The sequence below is a fragment of the Peromyscus californicus genome, unplaced genomic scaffold, assembly GCF_007827085.1.
Source record: "Peromyscus californicus insignis strain IS unplaced genomic scaffold, ASM782708v3 Scaffold_17__1_contigs__length_78620276, whole genome shotgun sequence".
NCBI classification, from domain to species: domain Eukaryota; kingdom Metazoa; phylum Chordata; class Mammalia; order Rodentia; family Cricetidae; genus Peromyscus; species Peromyscus californicus.
This window is the reverse complement of record NW_026294469.1, coordinates 13,532,423-13,549,537: the sequence shown is the minus strand read 5'-3', so window position 1 is coordinate 13,549,537 and position 17,115 is coordinate 13,532,423. Positions and strand designations below refer to the sequence as shown.

At 41.7% G+C, this 17,115-nt stretch overlaps 1 protein-coding gene across 1 annotated transcript in view; it reads right to left on the bottom strand.

Moving 5' to 3' along the window:
- Dtna (dystrobrevin alpha) overlaps positions 1 to 17,115 on the bottom strand; it is a 171,084-nt gene that overhangs the window by 65,240 nt on the left and 88,729 nt on the right. The window contains 4 exon segments of the mRNA XM_052741642.1: positions 4,158 to 4,282; positions 7,521 to 7,687; positions 10,184 to 10,289; positions 13,162 to 13,316. Of these exon segments, the coding sequence (XP_052597602.1) occupies positions 4,158 to 4,282; positions 7,521 to 7,687; positions 10,184 to 10,289; positions 13,162 to 13,316 (553 nt within the window).

Here is a 17,115-nt window from a genome sequence, read left to right as displayed (position 1 = left end):
TGCCTTGACCTCCTGAATGCTGGGATCACATGCATGTGCCACACTAGGTGCTAGGTTGATGTGGGGCTGAGAAGCCAACTCGGGGCTTTGTGCATGCTAGGCAAGCACTCTACCGACCGAGTTAGATTTCGAGACCCAAGAGGAAGTTTTAGTTTTACTATAATTCTACTTTTGAAATCGACAAGATAGAATATCATGGAGAGGAGACATTAGTTTCAGTAGTCTATGAGAGTTGATTAACAGTTAGCTAATTAACATTAATCCAAGTTAGTTTTGGATTTTTGCCTTTAACAGCAAAAAGCGGACTTGTTTATCCTGTTTGATGTGATGCACTACAGGTTTTAAAATATCAGCACTCCCTGTGAACATTCAGTGAAACTTCGTCCTGGCATCTGGAGCTGCACTACATTCCAAGATTCTGTGTGGCACATCACTTCTTGGAGGAGGTCAGAATAACAGATTCACTACGTCATTCACTCTAGATTTATCAACCAAGGTTCAGAAAACAATCTGAGAGTGTTGGATTTTTTACCTAGGATGCATCTTTGTGATGGGGGGGAGGCAACAAAAGAGTAGTTAAAACTAATTATGCTTTAATGTGAATGACTTAATTTTATAAGGGAATGATCACTGCATCCAAATGTCCTCTGTAATTAGGAAGGTAGGCACATTAGCATTTTAAAACAGCAATCGGGATGAAATATGTTCATTATAACTTTGCGAAAAGTTGAAATTGACCCCATGTTTCTTGTTTTCTTTTTACAAAAGGAAAAAACCTTCCAATTTTGCTCTATATCTAGGAGATGGAAAACAAATGAATGGAGAATGCATTTTAATTAACCTTGCCAGTTTTCTTATTGAACCTGGTCACCAAAAAACTAAAATTGGAGTTTCTTAGCAAATTGCTTCATGTTTAAGGGTCACCAATCAATAAATCAAACTGGGAGCAGAAGATGGCAGTTTTGAAAGTCACTATAGTTCCTAGCTTCCTCCATCATCAAATGGCAAGTTCTCATCCTCAGCACAAGCCCCACCTGGGGGGTGTTAACGTGTTTATTCTTAATAAAATGAGATAGCCTCACCTGAACAATGAGCCTCAGAGGCAACACACAAAGATTTTTTTTCTGCATAAATCTTAGCAAAGAACTTATAAAAAAAATTTAACATTGATATCCTCCTCATAAGGGCAAGGGTTCAGCTCAAAGCTGGATTGGTTTTACACTAGCCTTCTACGACCCACTTGTTCTCCATCTCATAACTACTTATCATTAGGATTGTAAATTTGTGTCAGGATGTGTGTGAGGTGTTAATCACTTACCAAGTATCACTTTTTGGCAGCAAGGAAGTGGAACAGAATAGAAAATGTTAATCATGGCAACATTTACAAGCAATGCGATAGTTAAGCACACATGCTGAAATACCCAAATGCCACCACCTGCTCATTTCTACTTAAGAACTAATTCATGACTGGCAGTGTCATTTAGCTACACGTGCATAAAATTGCTCTTGAAGGCAATAACATTTTCTTTGTCATGTGACTCATGTCTATATGCAAAGTTAGTAGTACCCTAACCTGATATGTTGTTGTTATTGTTGCTATTATTATTGTTTTTTGAGCTGGAGTCTCCCTATGTATCCCTGGCTGGCCTGGAACTTGCTACATAGACCAGGCTGGCCTCGAGTTCACAGAGATCTACCTGCCTCTGCCTCCTGAGTGCTGAGACTGAAGGTCTGCACCACTACACTGGACTGTCTAAAGTCCTATTGATTCAGTCTCTGTTTACCTAAGGCTTCTTGAAAGATGTTTATTTAGTTACACAGTCTTCTCATCATTATAATTTTGCCATTTTCCATAGTTAAAAGCTGGAGATTTAAAAAGTCTTAATGAGAGTATTTTCTAATTAATTTATTATGTATAATTAAGCAAAGCCATGTGTTTTTGTTTCAGTTGATACTTATGGAACTTAGAACGACTTTTCTCTGCTTGTGACTGGATACACATTTTAGACATTAACATCAGGTTTTAGCACAATCACAGCAAGATGCCCCTTGAAGAGGACAGTATTACATTTCAAATACATGGGCTTCCTAGCACAGACATGTTCCATATTACATGAAGATGTGTAATTATCTTCTCATAAATATTCATTTTTTGTGATTTTTTTCCAAAAATTGATAGCAATTTAAAAATTAATATACTTTTCATACTAACACGCAACACATGCTTTATTTTGAGTTCATGCTGTAATTCTCTGTGACCCAACCTCTAGGACGTTCAATGCATGACACATTGTGTCCATTAATACTCCCGATCCCCACCCACTGCCTCCGCTCTGCCTCTGTCTGTGGGTTTAATGTGTGCATAGGTGGTACACTGGGATATTTATATACCGGCTGATGTATATGAACATATGTCCAAACAATGAAAGATGTGGTTGGGATCACAATTAATGAAACAATCATAAATTTTTTCAGGATGGTCTTTGTTAGAGAAAAAATTTAAAAATTCATACTACTTCTGTTTTTGTGCTATGGTCATAGTGCTCTGTTTGAGATCTTTCTGGTTTTTAGAAAGATACGTTATTAATAATTTTTATTTTATGTGTGTGAGTGTTTGTCTAGCTGTATATAAGTGTCCCACATAGTGCCTGGTGACTGGCGAGGCCAGAAGTGGGAACTGGGTCCCTTGAAATGGGAATTTTGGTTACAGATAGTTGTGAGCTGCTGGGTGGGTGCTGGGAGCCAAACTTGGTCCTCTGCAAGAGCAGCCAGTACTAGTAACTGCTGAGCCACCTCTCCAGCCCCAGGGCTTCCTGTTTCAAGCATATTTGGGAATAACATATTAAAAGCATTAGGTGTGCAGGGAGGTATTAGTATTTGGTATTTATTAAAGTGCTCATTCTCTTATTTTCATTTTCTAGTGCCTGATACAGTACTTGTGATGAGAGAACTTGCTACTAAATGTCATACATTTTATAAAGCATGTTAAAATAATACATGTATTCACATAGACACATGTATACATACATATCCAGATATACACACATGCATACACACATACACACCCATAATACACATACTCGCATATACATAGAAACACACACACATATACATATACACACACATACACATATATACATAGAAATACACACATACATATACACACATACATAAAAACACATGCACACATATACACACATACATATGCACACACACACACATACACACACACACACACACATACACACACACACACACACACACACACACACACACACACACACACCACAATTAATCCCAAGTTCTGACCGCACAGGGCCCTGGGTTGGGTAAGCATAGTGTGACTCACTTCTCTGTGGCAGCACCCTCCCCACTCTGCTATACTGCCCTGCTCTCAGCATCCATTCCTGGCCACTCTCTCTCTGCCTCATGCCCGGCAGCTTGGAAGTGGGAGCCGTCGGTGGAAAGCGAGTCTCCACAGAGCTCACACAGCACAGGCTCATTCCACCTTGTGCTCCTTCACGAGCAACTCGGATGTCTTGTCTCCTTGGTGATGCCAAGGGCAAGAACAGACTTTTTAACTCAGCAGCTCCTGGGCAGGTAAGTCATCACTACCAGCAGTGGTCCCTTGGGAGACTCCCCTTGTTTCTGTACTCCTGGTTTACTTATTGGAGCATAATTTTAAAAAAAGGTAAAAATTAAGTTAGCCAGTCTACAGAGTGGGTTTTATATTGGTTTTATGGGATTTGGCCTATGTCAGCATTATATTGCTTTTATACTTAAAAAAAATTAAAACTTACAAGTGTGTGTGTGTGTGTGTGTGTGTGTGTGTGTGTGTGTGTGTGTGTGTGTGTGTGTGTGTGATGGAAACAGGATGGAAATTATTTGTGTGAACGGGACCAGCAAGAAGTGGAAAGAGGTTTAGGGGAAGGACATGGGGATGAATGGGAACCAAGTGTAATGGTATATATAAATATATAAAGAGTTTACACTGAAACTCATTTCTTTGTATGCTAACCAAAAAAAAAAAAAAAAAGGAATAAAAGAACAAATAAAACTTGGTACTGACAAATGATGTGCAGTTGTCTTGGTATGAATGCTGCAGACATGTGAGAGTGAAGGAAAACACATGCCAGTTTGGGGTCAGAGGTACTCACACGATATGAGCCAGGTTGAGTGGTTTCTCGGGCTGATCTGGGAACATGGGGTGCAGAGGTTCGCGGCTTGAAGCACAGCTCAGGGACTTGCTTAGCGCATTCGTCAGCTTCTTAGCAGGTGATTTCTAGAAGGAGAACAATGACGACCTTTATCTTACACTTTATCAGATGAACTTAAAATTCTTACTAATCGTTGCAATACTCATTCACTCATTTCTTGATGGATTCATTTATTGAAGAATTTGGTTTCGAGCACCTGCCCTCTAAGTCAGGAAGTTTGTTAGAGCAAGCGACTACATGCTGGAACAAGCCATCCAGCTACCCGCCCCTTGCTGCAAAGTCTCTGCGAAGTGCTATGCCGAAGGGAAGAAGTCCTTGCGTGGGAGAACATGTATTGATGTTTAGGAGGTCTAGAACCCGCTGAGAAAATGTCAGGGGAAGGGAGGGTAATCCCAGATGGGAGGATAGCAACTGTAAAGGGAGGGCAGTGGGAGGACTCTAGAGAAGACAGTGGGAGGACTCTAGAGAGGGCAGTGGGAGGACTCTAGAGAGGGCACTGGGAGGACTCTAGAGAGGGCAGTGGGAGGACTCTAGAGAAGACAGTGGGAGGACTCTAGAGAGGGCAGTGGAGGGACTCTAGAGAGGGCAGTGGGACTCTAGAGAGGACAGTGGAGGGACTCTAGAGAGGACAGTGGGAGGACTCTAGAGAGGGCAGTGGGAGGACTCTAGAGAGGGCAGTGGGACTCTAGAGAGGACAGTGGGAGGACTCTAGAGAGGACAGTGGGAGGACTCTAGAGAGGGCAGTGGAGGGACTCTAGAGAGGGCAGTGGGACTCTAGAGAGGACAGTGGAGGGACTCTAGAGAGGACAGTGGGAGGACTCTAGAGAGGGCAGTGGGAGGACTCTAGAGAGGACAGTGGGAGGACTCTAGAGAGGACAGTGGGAGGACTCTAGAGAGGACAGTGGGAGGACTCTAGAGAGGTCAGTGGGAGGACTCCAGAGAGGGCAGTGGGAGGACTCTAGAGAGGGCAGTGGGAGGACTCTAGAGAGGGCAGTGGGAAGACTATAGAGAGGACAGTGGGAGGACTCTGGAGAGGACAGTAGAGGGACTCTAGAGAGAGCACTGGGAGGACTCTAGAGAGGACAGTGGGACTTTAGAGAGAGCACTGGGAGGACTCTAGAGAGGACAGTGGAGGGACTCTAGAGAGGGCCGTGGGAGGACTCTAGAGAGGACAGTGGGAGGACTCTAGAGAGGACAGTGGGAGGACTCTAGAGAGGACAGTGGGAGGACTCTAGAGAGGACAGTGGAGGGACTCTAGAGAGGACAGTGGGACTCTAGAGAGGACAGTGGAGGGACTCTAGAGAGGACAGTGGAGGGACTCTAGAGAGGGCACTGGGAGGACTCTAGAGAGGACAGTGGAGGACTCTAGAGAGGACAGTGGAGGGACTCTAGAGAGGACAGTGGGAGGACTCTAGAGAGGACAGTGGAGGACTCTAGAGAGGACAGTGGGAGGACTCTAGAGAGGACAGTGGAGGACTCTAGAGAGGACAGTGGAGGGACTCTAGAGAGGACAGTGGAGGGACTCTAGAGAGGGCACTGGGAGGACTCTAGAGAGGACAGTGGAGGACTCTAGAGAGGGCAGTGGGAGGACTCTAGAGAGGGCACTGGGAGGACTCTAGAGAGGACAGTGGAGGACTCTAGAGAGGACAGTGGAGGGACTCTAGAGAGGACAGTGGAGGGGACTCTAGAGAGGACAGTGGGAGGACTCTAGAGAGGACAGTGGAGGGACTCTAGAGAGGGCCGTGGGAGGACTCTAGAGAGGACAGTGGAGGGACTCTAGAGAGAGCAGTGGGAGGACTCTAGAGAGGACAGTGGAGGGACTCTAGAGAGGACAGTGGGGGGGACTCTAGAGAGGGCAGTGGGGGGGACTCTAGAGAGGGCAGTGGAGGGACTCTAGAGAGGACAGTGGAGGGACTCTAGAGAGGACAGTGGAGGACTCTAGAGAGGACAGTGGAGGGACTCTAGAGAGAGCAGTGGGAGGACTCTAGAGAGGAAAATAGGAGGCACCCACATTCCCATTGGGTAGAGATATTTGTTCACATCTCCTCAGGAAAAAACAGTGTGTGTGTATATATAAAAATATTTAGCAAGTTACCCTTTACATAAAGCCTACATGAAACATTTAAATATATAATAACTCAGACAACTTTGCATTCTTGTGACTGGACTATTTCAGGCAGTTCAATTGGCTTGGCTGATGGTACAGCCAACAGCAACCAATGCAGGCCAAAATAGTAGATGTCGGAGACAGGGTGAGAACTGAACTTTGAGTTTAATTGAGGTAGATCAGAAAACAGTGAGCCATGTAAAGAGCAAGCACACGGGGTTCACTCCACAGACCAGCGCCACATGCTCCTCTACATGGGCACTCACAGGTCATTTTTACTAAGTTAACCACTCACACTAGGAAAAGCTAATTTAAAACCACAAATCTCCCTCTCCATTTCCTGGAAAAGAAATCCCAAACTGCACCAGCTTTGTTGAGCACACATTCTCGTATTCCTGTCGAGTCATGCCTTGAAAGAAGTTAGGGATTTTAGGGAAAAAAACCTTGAAGTATTTTTTTTTTTTTTACCAATTTGCATAGAAATAAAACAAAGTGAAACTTAGTAAAACACATACTTTACAGTAAAATGAGACTGACCCAGAGCTTCCTGCCATTCTGTTGAGTAGATCAGTATTGACCTGTCTATATCCTGAGAAGACTCAGAGTTTGGTTCTTCCAGTATTTTAGACTCAGAAAACCACTCTTCGCTCAAATAAAAACAGTAAGTGATCGCAGTAGGAGGAGGAATGCAGGGAAGAGGGAAGGAATGTTGAGACAGAAGTTAAGTTTGCCCTTCATTCCATCATCATCTGTTCTGGTCAGTTTTTTTTTTTCAACTTGACACAAGTCAGGGTCATCAGGGAAGAGGGAACCACAACCAAGAAAATGCCTCCATCACGTCATCCTATCGTTAAGTGTGTGGGGCATTTTCTTCATTAACGATTCATGTGGGAGGGTCCAGCCCTCTGCGGAGAACGCTGTCCTGGGGAGGTGGTCCTGGATGCTATAAGAAAACAGGATGAGCAAGCCATGAGAACAAGACAGTAAACAAGGTTCCTCCATGGCCTCTGCTTCAGTTCCTGCCTCTAGGTTCCTACTGAAGTTCTTGCCCTGACTTCCCTCAGGGATGAATTGTGACCGGGGAATCTCTTCCATGAGCTGCTTTTTGTTAGGTCTTCATCACAGCAGCAGAGAAACTTAACCAGGGCACAGCAATGCTCACACCTGACTTTAAACACCGCCTGGACCTCACTTACCCATGATGTGTACTCTTTCATTTGGTGCTGGTTGCTATGGGAACCTCCTGCATGGCCCCTCCAGAAGCAGTCCTGGCAAAGCTGGTAGTTGTGACACTGTTGGCATCGGTAGCGAAATCCCATCATGCTCTCACTGTGACAGTAGGAACACTCAACTGGATGGAAGACTAGGAAGGAAGTAAATGAGGAAGAAAACCAGGAAAAGTGTGAACTAAACTAAAGAAAAACACAACTTACAAGGAATTCTATTTTTCAGCTGTATCCTGTGGTGGTTTCAGACCATGATCAATTTTGACTGCCAGAAGTGTTTAGTTTATTCCTGGATCTGCACTTTTTAAGCATGTGTATGTGTTTGTGGAGGGGGGGGGTGGGGTGGGGTGGGGGAAGGAATAGCTATGAAATGGGATGAAGAATAAGTGTCCTCTGGACACACAAATCTCTGTAATGCCTTTTGCTCTTTCGACCCCTTTTTCTTATGTCATAAGAATGTAAATTATCCAAACTGACTAGTCTTTCCCCCGTATCTTCTCCCAGAGACCAGCAGAGGTCATGAAGACACGTGAAGACACAATGGTGAATACCATTAAGTATTCAGTAGGCAAGGGGCAAACATTAATGAAATAGAAAATTGGAGCAAGAAAAAGAAAAAGAAATGGAATATGGGAATAGAAAAACTAGATGAGAGAATTGAGTTCCTTAAAAAAACGGCGTGGCCAGTGGGCTTATTTAATAGTGACATTGCCTTTATCTAGCACACAAACGCTTTTCTGGAGCAGAAGGACAGGTCCCCAAAAGATGAACAAGTTATTTGGACACAGCTCCGACTTAGACTGTTTGAGAGACACCTCACTTGTTTAGCCAGGAAATGTGAACTGTTGAGCTTCAAATCTCAAAGATTTGAAGTAATGTATAATCAAATCCAAATTGTCTTTATGTCATGAGCTAAAGATACTGAAACAGCAGCAGCAACATTTATAACAACAACCACCACCACCACCACCACAACAACAGCACTTCTTATTTATTTATTTATTTATTTATTTATTTATTTATTTATTTATTTGGTTTTTTTGAGGCAGGGTTTCGCTGTGTAGCTTTGCGCCTTTCCTGGAACTCACTTGGTAGCCCAGGCTGGCCTCGAACTCACAGAGATCCGCCTGGCTCTGCCTCCCGAGTGCTGGGATTAAAGGCGTGCGCCACCACCGCCCAGCTTTCTTATTTATTTTTAAAGTTATTTGATTAACTGGGCAAGAAAAGTATTGTCAAACTGCAAAATTTCTCCAATTTGAATAGAAAATAATCTATCCCATGTCTATGTGTTGCTTTAATTAAACATTAGGAATAAAGTTGGCTTCATTTTCAATTCTCATGTGGAGTATTTAACATCCAACTCTGTTGTCTTTTGGGGGTTATAAGATTACCCTATTTTGCTTTTGGACAAAATTTAAAGAACGAATTTATCAGTTCCTTTTCAATTAGGAAAGTATTTCAGGTGCGAGTAATGATGATACAAAGTAAAACGTGAGAAAAGAGCATGATGAGTTCTGGGTGCTGCTGTCTCAGCGGCATCCCGAACCCCTCTCTTGGCGCCCAGGAAAGCTAAGGGTAAGTCTGGGTAACTGCTCTGGACAGGCCCTGAGAAGCAGATCTCCTGTGACAGGAAACACTGAGATGTCAGAACTGAAACCACAGCATTAGGATTGGTCCATGATGCCTTCTGGGATGCTGACCAGAACTCTGAACCCATCCTGTGTCACAGTAAACACTCACTGGCTTTGGATCTTATATCGACATGATTCTTAGTAATTGAAAAGGAACTAATAAATTTATTCTTTAAATTTTGTCCAAAAGCAAAATAAGATAAACCTATAACCCCTGAGAGACAGAGTCAGATGCTAAATATTCCAAATGGGAATTTAAAATGAAGCCAACTTTATTTCTAATGTTTAATTAAAGCAACACATAGACATGGGGTAGATTATTTTCTATTCAAATTGGAGAAATTTTGCAGTTTGACAATAAAACTACAAACAATAGATAGGACTTTAGTCTGATCCATGTGTAAATTTCTTTAAACCTGTCCTAGGTTGTATTTTATATTTAAATCTGGGTACGTCAATGGCAAACATCTCTAATATTAGAAAGCTTTGCTACTTTTGGAAAGAAACATGCAGTGAGGTTTACATTACTTGTATCTTAAGGGACATGCATAACCTTTAACACGGGCCTTAAAGTGAACAAGTTGCTCATTTATTGCTTTCCTTGCCATTTCTTTCACCTATTCCTGGTTGATCGCTTTGGAAAAAAATGGTCAGTGTCATAGATACCAACACGGGAAATTCATCTCTGAAACAAATCGTAGAAAGTGGCCTTTATTGGGATCTCTCTATTGAACACACAGGCAGCATGTTAACTGAGGTTACAGTGCAATTGAAGGGGTTTTTTTTTTTTTGCTTGTTTGTTTGTCTGTTTATTTTGATTTGCCTTGATAATCCTAATTTTGTAGCATTTAAGGGTTTAAAGTTTGGTGGGTCAGGAGGTAGGTTGGTTAAATGATCCACTAAACAAATTTCCCTGAAACTGCCAGGGACTTCATAACTACAGACTTGATGGTCTAAGCTGACCAGTTTAAATGCCGTTTTGGCTCAGCAGTAACCACTCACCATTTTCTACATTTGCCAGTCGATGCAGAAGAGGCAGCCACACCAGGCACTGGGGAGGAGGGTCCGACATGAGCGTGTCCAAGAAGCCATTTAATGTGACCTTTTTCTGTATCAGAAAAAGAAAAACGCCCAAGTGTAGGTCAGAGAATAATCTGAACTCACATGCTAGCCACATAGCATTTGAGAAAGACACACAGCATCCCGTTATCTCCTTCTCTAGGGAGAAACGGAACTTGCCAAAGGGTGTTGTTGCACTCGTTTAGAACTGAGAACATCCTCTGCTTCTGGTGCCCAAATGTCCATGAGACCAGCTCACCTGCACCAAGCCTGAGTCAGGAGACAATCAGAAGAGTCTGAGCCTCCCTCTCAGAGGTTAGGGGCAGTGTGGAAACAAGGAAAGGTAGAGAGCTGTAATCTGCATAGACTCTAACTCCCAAGTGCCTCATGACACAGGCTGTGTGAAGTTCCCTGCTGGTTGGGCTGTTTGTGAATGATTTCCCTTCAGAGTTTCCTCAATTGCTTACACACTGCATATTTAGTTACTAAAGTGAATGGCTCCACTGGAATTTGGGAATAGCAAGAATTGTGTTGTCAAATTCTAAAATTATTTTGTTTGAAAATTTGAACCAGGATATCAAGGTGGATAGGACCATAATAGGTTTAGTAATAATGAATCCCAAAGAGGTGTAGTGTTTTTAAGGCCCATATTGTGGGATAAACCTCATGTCTCACTAATAACTGATTCTGGATTGATGTTTTTCTGTCGGCTTATTGACTGCACATGAATCTACTGATTTTTTTTTTTTTTTTGACACAGGGTTTCTCTGTGTAGCTTTGCGCCTTTTCTGGAACTCAACTTGGTAGCCCAGGCTGGCCTCGAACTCACTGAGATCTGCCTGCTTTTGCCTCCCAAGTGCTAAGATTAAAGGCATGTTCCACCACTGCCCAGCTCTACTGATGTTTCAATTATTGTCTGTGGACACATAGCCCCTCAGTCAGTGCCCTGCTGGCCACTCAGGCTGAGGCCTGGCAGGGCTTTAGGTCCCTAGGCCCTGGCTCTACCTCGGATGCTTTGTGTAGGTTTAAATTAAGTCTCTATCATTCTATTTATCAATAACACTCAGAAGTCAAAGGCTGGGGTGAAAATCTGTTTGTCTTTCTATACCTGACCTTCAAACATAAAAGGACTTGTATGTTCAAAAACAATTAAATAAGATAATCTCATGCTAAAAATTCCTTCTAAAATATTCCAAAGATTGTCCCATGACATCATTATTTATTTATTTATTTATTTATTCTTAATGATGAGAAATTTATACACATAAAAATTATAGCAATATCTTGGAAACTTCAGGATCAATTTTAATTTAGCCAATATGACTGAGTAACCAAAGTGGATACAATCATCTGGAAAATCTAGAAAGTGACACATATAAAAACAAAAACACTTCACTTTTGATTTAATGTTTTTATAGCCACAGTTTAAAAGGCTGAGATTCAGGGAGGAGGTGCACTGGAGAGATGGCTCAGTGGTTAAGAGCTCTGGCTGCACTTTCAGAGGATCCGGGTTTAATTCCCAGCACCCACATGGAGGCTCCCAGTTGTGTAACTCCAGTCCCAGGGGATCTGACTCCCTCTTCTAGCCTCCATGGGTACCAGGCACTCATGTGTATATCCACAGGCATACACGTAGTCAAAGCACCTCTACACCCATGCACATATTAATAAATAAATGACTGAAATTCCAAATGTGTTTGAAATATTTCAATGGGGAAAAGTCTATACAATGCAGAGTAATAGCTTTGAAGGAAATTTTTCTTTTAGAAATATAAATTCTGATATCTTTTAAAAATACTGTCTCTTTACTAACACTTCATACAATGTGTTTATCTTAAAGGCAATACACATATCAACCCAATAGAAAGCTTAAACTAGTTAATGTTATGAGGAAAAACTAAAACTGTAAATTCTTATTAGTAAGAGATTAGTCAATGGATCCAGTGTTGTGGGACATTTTGATAGCACTATAATGGTCCCAAGATTGCCCAATAAAGTTATACCTTGAATCAGGGGGTGGAGGCAGTGACTAGCTGACCAGAATTGGCCATAGAGAAGCCAGGAATTTGGATTGAGAAGACACAGAGGAAGGAAAGGGCAGGGAAGAGAATTTGGGCTTCCTCTTGGTTCTGGGACAAGAGAAGAGACACATCTCTTACAGTATCTTTGGCCAAAAAAGCAAGAATTTCCAGTAGCTGCCGTGCACATTTCTTTCCCTTTTAAACTTTGTTTCCTGTTTTAATTAGGCAGACCACTTGAGAAAGCACACTTGGTTAGTTTAAACTATACAATTGTAAACAAATGTTATGTGCATGAATTTGTATTGGGGAATGAACGTATGGTCTTTCCATAGAGGTATAAGGTGGAGATGCGGTAAACTAAGTGCTTCCCTAGCAACAAGGTCAGTTGAAAGCATCACTGTACCATATTGTGAAAGATTTAGGCAGCAGTGTTCATCATGTATTGGACCACCTCAGCAGTCATGTGGCATGTGAAGAGACTCCTCTCCTTTGATGAACATTGGTAAAGCTTAATGCGGGGTCAGGTATGCCTCGTTTGGGGCTGAGTGACAATTCAGTCATTTATATATTAATGACAAGGATACTAAGGATGTATATGTGTATATATATAGCTGCAAAGACTAAATTAGACAGTAGATATAATTGCATGATTTCTGCCTTTTGGTCAGTGATAAGCACTAGTTATTATTACTGTTCAGGTATAAGTTATAAGTATATTATATATCAGGTATATATAAGTTTATAATTTAGTTGCTGGATCACTTTGTTGAAGGCCATTTGTCAAAGGCTAGAAAAACATACCTCATTTGCTGTCATGAAGAAGAATTTGGGCATCTGAACATGGAAAGCACACACAGAAAGAGACTAATAGTGTTAGGAAGGTTTCCTTAAGAATGTTACCTGTTGGGAGAAACAGGATCTGGCTGACTGTTCTGTGTAACCAAATGAAGGACCTTCAAAGACCGCTGTGGGAAGTTTGAGAACTTCCCGAAGGAACTGGTCATATCTTCCATAAACCATCACTCCACTGGAGTCAGAGATCATTGAGAAAATATCTGGTGGGAAGATAGGATGAAGGTATTTACTACATAAACATTCTAAAGTTTTATCTCAACACTTCTGATGCAAATAATACAGAATAAGTGTATTATTTATAAAAACATAATATGAAATCTGAAATGGAGTCAGCATGATATCCAGTGTTTTCTTGTTGTTGTTTCAAGACAGAGTCTTGCTATCTGTCTGGTGTCTTTTTGAAGATGAGTTGCAATTTGGGTAATATTAACATATTTTAATAAGACAGAGAACATGATTTTGTCTTGAGGTCAATTATCAACTCACGCATAATGCTGTAAAGATAAATTTTGTATATGTGGTAGATCCTGTTGTGGTTTGAAGGTGAAATGTCCCCCACAGGCTCATGAGTTTGAATCCCTGGTCCCTATCTGCCATGGGGTGGTGCTTTGGGAAGGTTGTAGAACCCTCAGGCAGTGGAACCTTGCTGGAGGAAGTCTATCGTTGGGGCAGATTGAGGTTCTGTTGTCTGGTCTCACTTCCTGTTCTTTCTCTGCTACTGGACTGCTGATGCAAAGTAACAGCTGGCTTCTTGTTCCTGTTCCTGTGTGTTCTTTACCACCACAACTGGATCCCTCAGGAACTGTGGACCAAAATAAACCCCTTTCCCTTGGGTTCTTTCAGTCAGGGTATCTTACCATGGCAACAGAAAAGTAGACAAAGTTGCCAACATCTTCAGAAGCAGAATGAAATTGTCACTATAGAATTGGGGGAGGTACATGCATCATTTACCTAATTAGCAATTTATCCATTTGTTTCATTATTAAAATTTTAGGGTTTGATTTAGTGTTTTTGAAAAATAAAGGGTACAATAGAGAGAAGGAAGAAAGGGAAAAAGCCAGCCCTTGAGTAAGTTCCCACAGAGGCAGAAAGAGTTGTAAACCACGCTGCCCAACAGGGTGAGGGCCTGTGACTCATCAGAAGGGGCGTGTGTGTAGTGAAGAGGAGCTGGGCCTCACAGATGCTCTGTGAGGTAAAGGCAGGCTTTCAGGTTATTCCCCGGAGTACCTCTGGCTTCACTGAGCCTGTGAGCTCCATTCCGCCATGATGGGAGCTTAATGAATACTAACAGCTCAGTTCCCAAGGGGCTTCCTAATTCGCCCCCTGGGAATTATCAGAAAGAAAGGATTTGCCATTAGTTTATCTAATGCTAATTAGACATCACTCAGCCAGGGTAGCTGCTGGGACAAACTACAGTAAGTTCATTATGCTACCTCTACTCACTTTGAGTTTAATTTTTCAAGGTCAGAATGTAGGCAAGGCTATCACAAGCTGAGGCTATCACATTTACACTGTAATTCTACGTCACACATTACACACTTTTACTGGGTTACGGTTTTATGATGTGAATTGACTCTCTTCATTTGAAATCTTCCTGATAAAAATGACATTTCACGATTGATATTAATCATGAGATTGTAGAAATTTTGAGGTTAATATTCAAAATATACAAGGAACTCAACTCAACAGTAAGAAGAAAAAAAAACCTGACTGAAAGTGGGCAGAGGAGCCAAGTAAATATTTCCTGAAGGAAGGCATACAAATTGGTTAGAGGTTTATAAAGATATTCAATGTTCATGATCGCCTAGTAAATGCAAATGAAAGCCATGGCCAGGTACCATCGCTAGTAAAAAGAAAAAGAAAAAAGTGCAAAAGAGAATGAGTGTGGGGGAGAACTTGGGGAAAAGCGAATAGTTGTAAACTGTTGTGGAAATAAAATATTCGGCCATTATGGAGGTAAGAAACACAATTAGAAAAACAGAATCACTACATGACCCAGCAATTCTATTCCTGGTCATCCATCTAAAGGTCCATCTAAATGAAACTAGTTGGTTGATGAAATATCTGTGCTTCTGTGTTTATGATAACATCCCTGCAACCGTGAAGATGTACAATCGACCTAAGTGTCCATTAACAAATAAATGGATTAGTAAGAGTGGCACATCCCCAGTGGAGCATTGGTCAGCCAAAGAAGGAGGAAATCTTACCACCTTCAACAATGTCGATGAGCTCAGAGGGCATTCTGTTAAGGGAAATGAGTCACACACACAGAGACAAATATTACATGTTCAGACTCATAGGGAATATAAGCATGTTGATTTCAGAAGTAGAGTGTAGGATGGTTATTACCAGAGCCTGAAGTGTTTAAAAGACAGGCAGGGTTTCGAACACGTCAACGAATATGTAGTTATAGCTAAGGAACAAGTTCAAGAGAAAGAGCCTTCATAGAAGGGTGATGAGGTAATGAAATACGAGTTAGGACAGTTGATGAATGCATGTATAACAAATAAAAAGGATTATTTCAAGGATTCAATCAGTTAATTAGATGTAAAGCATTCAGAATAACATTTCATATATGGGACACAGTGTACACATTTTAGATATTTTCATTATTAATTTCATTCTGTATTTTTTTCTGTTGCTGACATCATTCATTCATATAAAATCCCCAGTGGGAGTTTTCCTTGTGGCTCCAGATCATAACATAACTCCCTTTGTGTTTCCTATAGCACGATAACATGAATTTTCATTCGTTGGGTTCATTCAGCTACAATCAACCTGACACATACTAAATGGATAGCATTGTGCTAATCAATGAGTATACAGAAGACCAGGATTCAGTTCTTGCTCGCCAGGAGGCTTGGTGGATTGAGGAAAGCTTGAAGGATGCCTCATAGAACATCACAGATTGTAACACCGTGGTGAGAATACTGGAAGAGCAGGGTGGATGGGATGCAGAGGGAAGAACTAGTTAGGGCAAAGTGTAAAGGCCACTGAGCAGTCATCACAGAGGAGGAAATTGGCTTAAGAAAACAAGAGTCAGGACAAAGGGGAGTGCAAGCACCATGCACTCAAGGATCTTTGAGTACCCTCGGAGTGGGGTACAGGCAGAGGGTACTGTGGATGGTGAAAGCAGATAGAAAAGCCTTGAAACTTCTGCTACAGAGTTCAGATTGTGTCTGGAAGATATCGAGGGAGATGATGAAGGCTTTACATCAAGCCAGTTAGTTAGGATCACAACCCTGGAGAGAGTTGTAGAGGCAGATCAACCCATATGTATGTGTATATATATATATATATATATATATATATATATATATATAGAGAGAGAGAGAGAGAGAGAGAGAGAGAGAGAGAGAGAGAAATTTGATAAATACAAGGTGTTTACTATAGTGTGGGTCTTCTAAACTAAAGAAAAAAAACGTACCCAGCAACTATAGACAAAATAAGACATCCCAGGCTTATGGCCATGGACTTGGAATTTCTTAAGATCTGGATTGTTGGGGTTGAAGAGTTGCCCAGGTTGGTAGTGTTTACCTTTCAAGCATGAGGCCTTAGTTGGCACCTAGAACTATGGAAAAATGCTGGGTGTGGTGGTGCACGCTTGTTATTTCAGCACTAGGAAGGCAGACACAGGAGGACCCTTGCAACTCACTTGCCAGTCAGTCTAGTTGAATTGATGAGCTCCAGGACAATGAGAAACCATGTCTCAAAGAAGATGGACAAAATTCCTCTATGTGACATCTAAGGTTGTCTTCTATCACACATGCACTGAAGCACATTTGCACACAGATGTGCGTATGCATATATGTACACACATGCTTGTATACAGACACACACAGATACACTTAAGAAAAGCCACCCAACAGGACTGTCTAAGAGACAAGTGTTCCAACCCATTAAAGCAGTAAATTACAAGACGAGAACAAGTAAACAGAAGAGGAGGTCACTTTATGTTTACAGTGCTCTGCCATATGCCTACAGCAAGTGCCCTTCTTT